At 33.3% G+C, this 5,274-nt stretch overlaps 1 protein-coding gene across 1 annotated transcript; it reads right to left on the bottom strand.

Annotated features, from left to right (window-relative positions):
- Positions 1 to 608: 608 nt before the first annotated feature.
- Positions 609 to 2,235, bottom strand: BGZ61DRAFT_469923 (uncharacterized protein). The gene is made up of 5 exons (XM_046248016.1): positions 1,799 to 2,235; positions 1,684 to 1,739; positions 1,352 to 1,615; positions 1,101 to 1,266; positions 609 to 1,021 (listed from the first exon to the last, which is right to left on the bottom strand). Exons 1-5 carry the CDS (start codon positions 2,112 to 2,114, stop codon positions 1,002 to 1,004), a joined length of 822 nt encoding a protein of 273 aa, XP_046092964.1. The 5' UTR covers positions 2,115 to 2,235; the 3' UTR covers positions 609 to 1,001.
- Between the last annotated feature and the right edge of the window lie 3,039 nt (positions 2,236 to 5,274).

Raw genomic sequence — 5,274 nt, 5'->3', positions numbered from 1 at the left:
CTTATCTAACTAATCTTAGAAGCTCTATTAATAGACTTCTTTATAGACAGAGTAGAGGATATCTCGGCTTATAAATAATTCTTATTAGCGCAGTTCTATTCAGAGATATTCGCGCCCGTACCCTACTAAATAGCATATAAAATTAACTGCCTGGGTAATACAATTAATAGCTTATTCTCATAGAGTAATATTTTCTTCCCGAATATACCGCTTCTGGAGGCCTATCTCTTAATATAGCTATATAAGGCCTTCGTGGGTAATAGAAAACCCCTCAGATTATAGTACTTAGAGTAGTTATTTATCTATAAGGTAGTATTCGAAGAAGTAAAAGTATAAACAGTCCCGTAGGGTATTGTTTACTTCCGTACAGCCCTCACATCGGAGTCCCTAAAGTCGAAAAAATCGCTTCAAGACAGTTTCAGAAGCAGGAACATTCAGGTCCGTCCGGAGCCATTCGCATATAGCCGCGTTTGTCCAGCGCAGTTGCTATTGGACACGGATTTGTTCTCCGTAGGGCTCAAGATTGATCCTTTGTCGCGGTATTGAATCGGCGTGCTCGGGGTCGTTCGGGGTCGCTATTGAACGTTTTAGAGCGCATAGGGGCGTATAGAAGATATTTCGATAGATAAATAATCAAATGTTGAAACAGAATCAAATGCAGAAGGAAAGAGAGAAATAGCGAGCGTAAGGTCCATTATTAGCCCGTACGGGAGCGAGTCCCCTCGTACGGAGCCGGACTATCTAACCACCGAAAGAACAAAACAGTCATGATCAGGAGCTCACTCTCCCGACCAGGCCCGTTCGTCTCATCTGAAATGTTTTCCCCGGAGTCTAAATAAAGCAAATGGCGCTGTGCAGATGCTCACATATCCCGAGTGCATCCCGTACAGATGAAAACGGGAGGTCACAAAACCTTCGAGAAAACGTGATGCCGACCGACCTGTACGAAGCCAAACGGGGCCGTTCGCGGGTATCCTGTCCTGAACGCCAACGAAATTGACTTAATCAGAATCGGAATCATCTAGGAAAAGTTAGCCTTCTGCTTAGAGCTATACGAGCCTACATACACCCGTACAGGGGTGGGACGGGGATATACATACCAGTCTCCTCCTCAAGATTGTCAGCGATCTGGTAGAAGACGTCCGCGAGCCTACGGAGGCCCTTAGGGGGAACAGTACGGATGGCGTCGAGAATGTCATTATCGTCGTCCAAGGCGCTACGCTTACGGCCGCGGCCGGCTGTGGTCTTACGTCCCCGCTTCTTGCCCTAAGGCTTAGCATCTCCGTCCTTGACTAAAAAATTGTCAGAACGGGAGCGAGAGCGCGCGAGAGCTGGTGGAGCGGGGACAAACGGGGGCGTACGTACTATAGAGTGTGCAGCGCTTGGCCGCGGAGTTATAGCGACAGTTGGCACAGGCGCCGTTGATCTGAACGCAGCAGTCGAACGGGCCAAAGCCCCTCTGGCACAGGCCGCACGCGTCCGTTCCAGATCGAAAGTTGCCGTACAGATAGTGGAAGGCCGCATCACAATTGGTGCCCCGCTTAAGGTTAAGAGTAGTATAGAAAGTGGCACCGTCCGCGCCCGGATGGGTACGAACGCCCATGACGCGCTTGATCTGACGTGAGTGTGAGCGTATGTTATTATACGATGCTGTACGCCTACAGACGGAAGTAAATGACAAACCTCGAAGTAGTTCTGGGCGAGTGTACGAACGGCGGCGGAAACATTCTTCGAGACGTCTAGCGCACGGGTCAGAGCGGGCGTGAGTGGGCAAAAGCGGGTAAGAATAGGAGCGTACGCTTAAGAGCCCAGGCGGTCAACTGCTCGCCAACAGCCTCGTCTGGCTGGCTATCCTCAAGCTCCGCGTTTGGGAGCCGATGGCCCTGAACGCGAGTGTCCGGGGGCTTCCAGCTAGGATGGTTGGGGGGTACCCAGGGCTGGAAGTCGGATAGCTCCGAGCAGGCGCGTTCGCTCTCATTCGAGGCCAAATTGCTTCCGTTCGGGGCTTGATTTGCAGGATCGGAAGCGTTCGGGGCCAGAGTGGTTCCAGACGTGCCCTTTCCACCCTTTCCACCCTTTCCGCTCTTACCGGCCTGACTAAGTCCACGAGGCATTGTCGTTCGGAGGTGTTTGGGGGTGTTTGGGGGTATTCGGGCGCGTTTGGGAGCGGAGCCGGATGGAAAATTGTACGAAAATGGCCATCGACAAACCGGGGCTGTACGCGAATGTTAGTAGATAGCAGATACTACTTCAGCTGCTGTAGATAGGACTCTGAATACTTAGAGAATAGCCTTTAAGTTAGCTTGCTAATAATACAAACCCTATAAAATCCAGCAGAGAGATAGAAAACGAAGAGGCAAAAGCAGAAAATAGATGCTGTGTGGGCTTTTACGAGATTATGACAAAGCTTGGGAAACCGATATATATAATAGCAACTGGTGCCCTATTGGTTATCAGCCACCGGGAGAAATAAATTGTGTGTGTGTGCAGATGCGTTTCCAGTTCTGTTACTTGCAAAGTTCAACTCAGCATCGCTTGATTAGATCTACAGAATGCCTCCCAAACGCAAAAACCCTCGAACCTGCCAACTCCAATGTTGGCAGGCCAAATAACGCGAAGAAGGCTAAGTCTGGCGATAAACTACGTAACAACAATAACAAGCAGTTTGAGGCTGCCGTTAAAAATAGAAGTATATACTGGGCTAAGGTCTCAGGCTCTAAGAACTTGGACATCGAATATATAAAAGTGACTAGAAACCTTAAGGTGGTATATGTATTTATATGTATTTGTAACCCTGTCTGGGACGTGGATAAAGAAGAGGATAATAAAGATAATAACGCCGATGCTTAAAATAAGGTATTCTGTAATAAGAGCGAGATATACCTATATAATAAATAATTCTCCAAGCTTCTATTTTATTTATATATAATTTCTAAGGCAGGACTTATATAAAATAATTATATAGTAATATACATATATAGCTTGTATAATAAATAAGTATATATAATAAAAATCCCAACCTCTAAAATTAGAAATATAATAAAAATACTATAAATTATTTAATTAATTTAAATTACTTATTATACTCTTTCTTAGATATCTTAATTACTATCTAATAAATTCTTATATTATAGCTGGGCTTATTATAAATACTATAATATTAAATATCTAGTTATACTAACCTTTCTTAATTACTACTTTTTAATAATTTAGCTATTATTTATATATTAATATCTATTTAATTAATTACTTAATTTTTTTTTTTACTATTATAACTTCTTTTTTTTATAATTTAATTCTTTTTATTTTTTAATATTAGCTTAATATCTTATTTACCTCTTAAAGATCTTTTATCTTAGCTATTAATAAAGTAACTTTATATATAATAGCTTTTATTTCTTTTTAATAGATATTAGAGTCTATAGCTATATATTAAGCTTTAAAACTATACTTTCTAAGTTAAGAGAAATAAGTCTAGCCTCTTTAAAGGCTATTTTAATATTTCTTTTTATTATAGTAGCTTGAAATATAATATAGAAGGCTAGAAAGAACTTAGTTTTAAAAATATAAGTTATAAAGTATCTAATTAGATATTTTATTTCTTAATTATAAGCCTTCTTAAGTAGCTTAAAGTAATTAATATTAAGAGGCTAAAGTAAATAAGATAAATAAGATAATATATAAAATCTGATAATTTTATTTTTCTTATACTATCTTTTAAATTTAATATATCAGTAATTTTTATAATTATTAAGAATTAAGAAATAATAAATACTAATTAATTAATTAACTATATATTAATTAAAGTACTTTAATTAACTTACTTAAAATTAGTTTTATTATTAATCTAGCTATTTTAAGTTATTATAATTACCTAATTACCTAAAAGATTACTTTTTTAATATTAATTAGTAAAATAATATTAGCTTAAATTAATAATAAATAGCTAGATTATCCAGTCTTTTATATTAATTACTTAAATAACTATAATTTATTTTTAGTTTTTAAATTATATTAATTTTAGTTTTTATATCTTTTTAAGCTTATAATAATTATTCTACTTATAATTATATTTATAAGAAAGCTAGTCTTATTAAAATTATAAATATTATTTAATTAAATATTATACTTTATAATTATATTTACTATAAGTATAAACTACTTTTAAATAATAATTAAATCTTTATATTTAGCTTTTTAATAATTATATTTCTAAAAGAAATATATTTTAAAATTTAAATATTACTTAATAAAATTTAAAATTCAATATATACTAACTAGTAGTATATTACAGTTAGTAAGTAATTAATTAGCTATATTCTTAATATTATATAGCTAGGGGAGAAATTCTTATAAATTTAAATTAAGAATAAAATAAATAAGAATCTCTTTTTTTAAGTTAGAGAGCTTATATAATTTAGAAGTCTAATTAAATTAGAATTAAATATCTTATTATTAATACTATAACTTTATATAATTAATATTATATATTTCTATAATATATTGGAGTTTTAATTTTAAGTTATTTTAAAGAGTTTAAAGAGTAAGAAGAATTCTAGTCTTATTATTGGACTATAATATATTAAGTAGTTAAGAATTAATTAATTAAATAGAGATAATATAAGTTAAGGAATTTTTATTATATATACTTATTTATTATACAAGCTATATATATATATTAAATATAATAAATTTATATATAATTACCTGACTTTTTTATTTTATATATATTTAATAATTATATAACTTATAGAAGACTTAAAGTAGTATAAAATCTACTATTAGATTTTAATAAAATATTTAAGAATAAGAAATAATAAGAGATTTAATTTATTATTAAAGCTATAATATATATAATAAGCTTATATAATAAATAAGCTTATATAATAAAAATCCCTCTACTTATATTATCTCTATTTAATTAATTAATTCTTAACTACAAAATATATCTAATCCTTATATTAAGAGTAGAATTCTTCTTATACTTTAAGCTCTTTAAAATAACTTAAAATTAAAGCTTTAATATACTATAAAAATCTATAAAGTTAGCTATATAATATTATATACCAGTAGAAGGGAATTCAATTTAATATAATTAGATCTCTAAATTATATAAGCTATCTAATTTAGAAGAGTAGATTATTATTTAGTTTATTCTTAACTTAAATTTATAAGATTTCCTCTATAACTATATAATATTAAAGAAATAGCTAATTAATTACTTACTAATTATAATATATTATCTATTAGTAAGTATTAGGCTTCTAACTTTAT

Source organism: Ilyonectria robusta, assembly GCF_021365365.1.
Source record: "Ilyonectria robusta strain PMI_751 chromosome Unknown BGZ61scaffold_149, whole genome shotgun sequence".
NCBI classification, from domain to species: domain Eukaryota; kingdom Fungi; phylum Ascomycota; class Sordariomycetes; order Hypocreales; family Nectriaceae; genus Ilyonectria; species Ilyonectria robusta.
This window is presented reverse-complemented; position numbering and strand designations above follow the sequence as displayed.

Excerpts from the sequence above, each read along its gene's own strand:
- BGZ61DRAFT_469923 (XM_046248016.1), bottom strand. The coding sequence starts at position 2,114 with ATGCCTCGTGGACTTAGTCAGGCCGGTAAGAGCGGAAAGGGTGGAAAG. Across the intron at positions 1,740-1,798 it reads GACCGCCTGGGCTCTTAAGC|ACGTCTCGAAGAATGTTTCC; the intron begins GTACGCTCCTAT and ends CCCGTGCGCTAG. Across the intron at positions 1,616-1,683 it reads TCGCCCAGAACTACTTCGAG|ATCAAGCGCGTCATGGGCGT; the intron begins GTTTGTCATTTA and ends CACTCACGTCAG.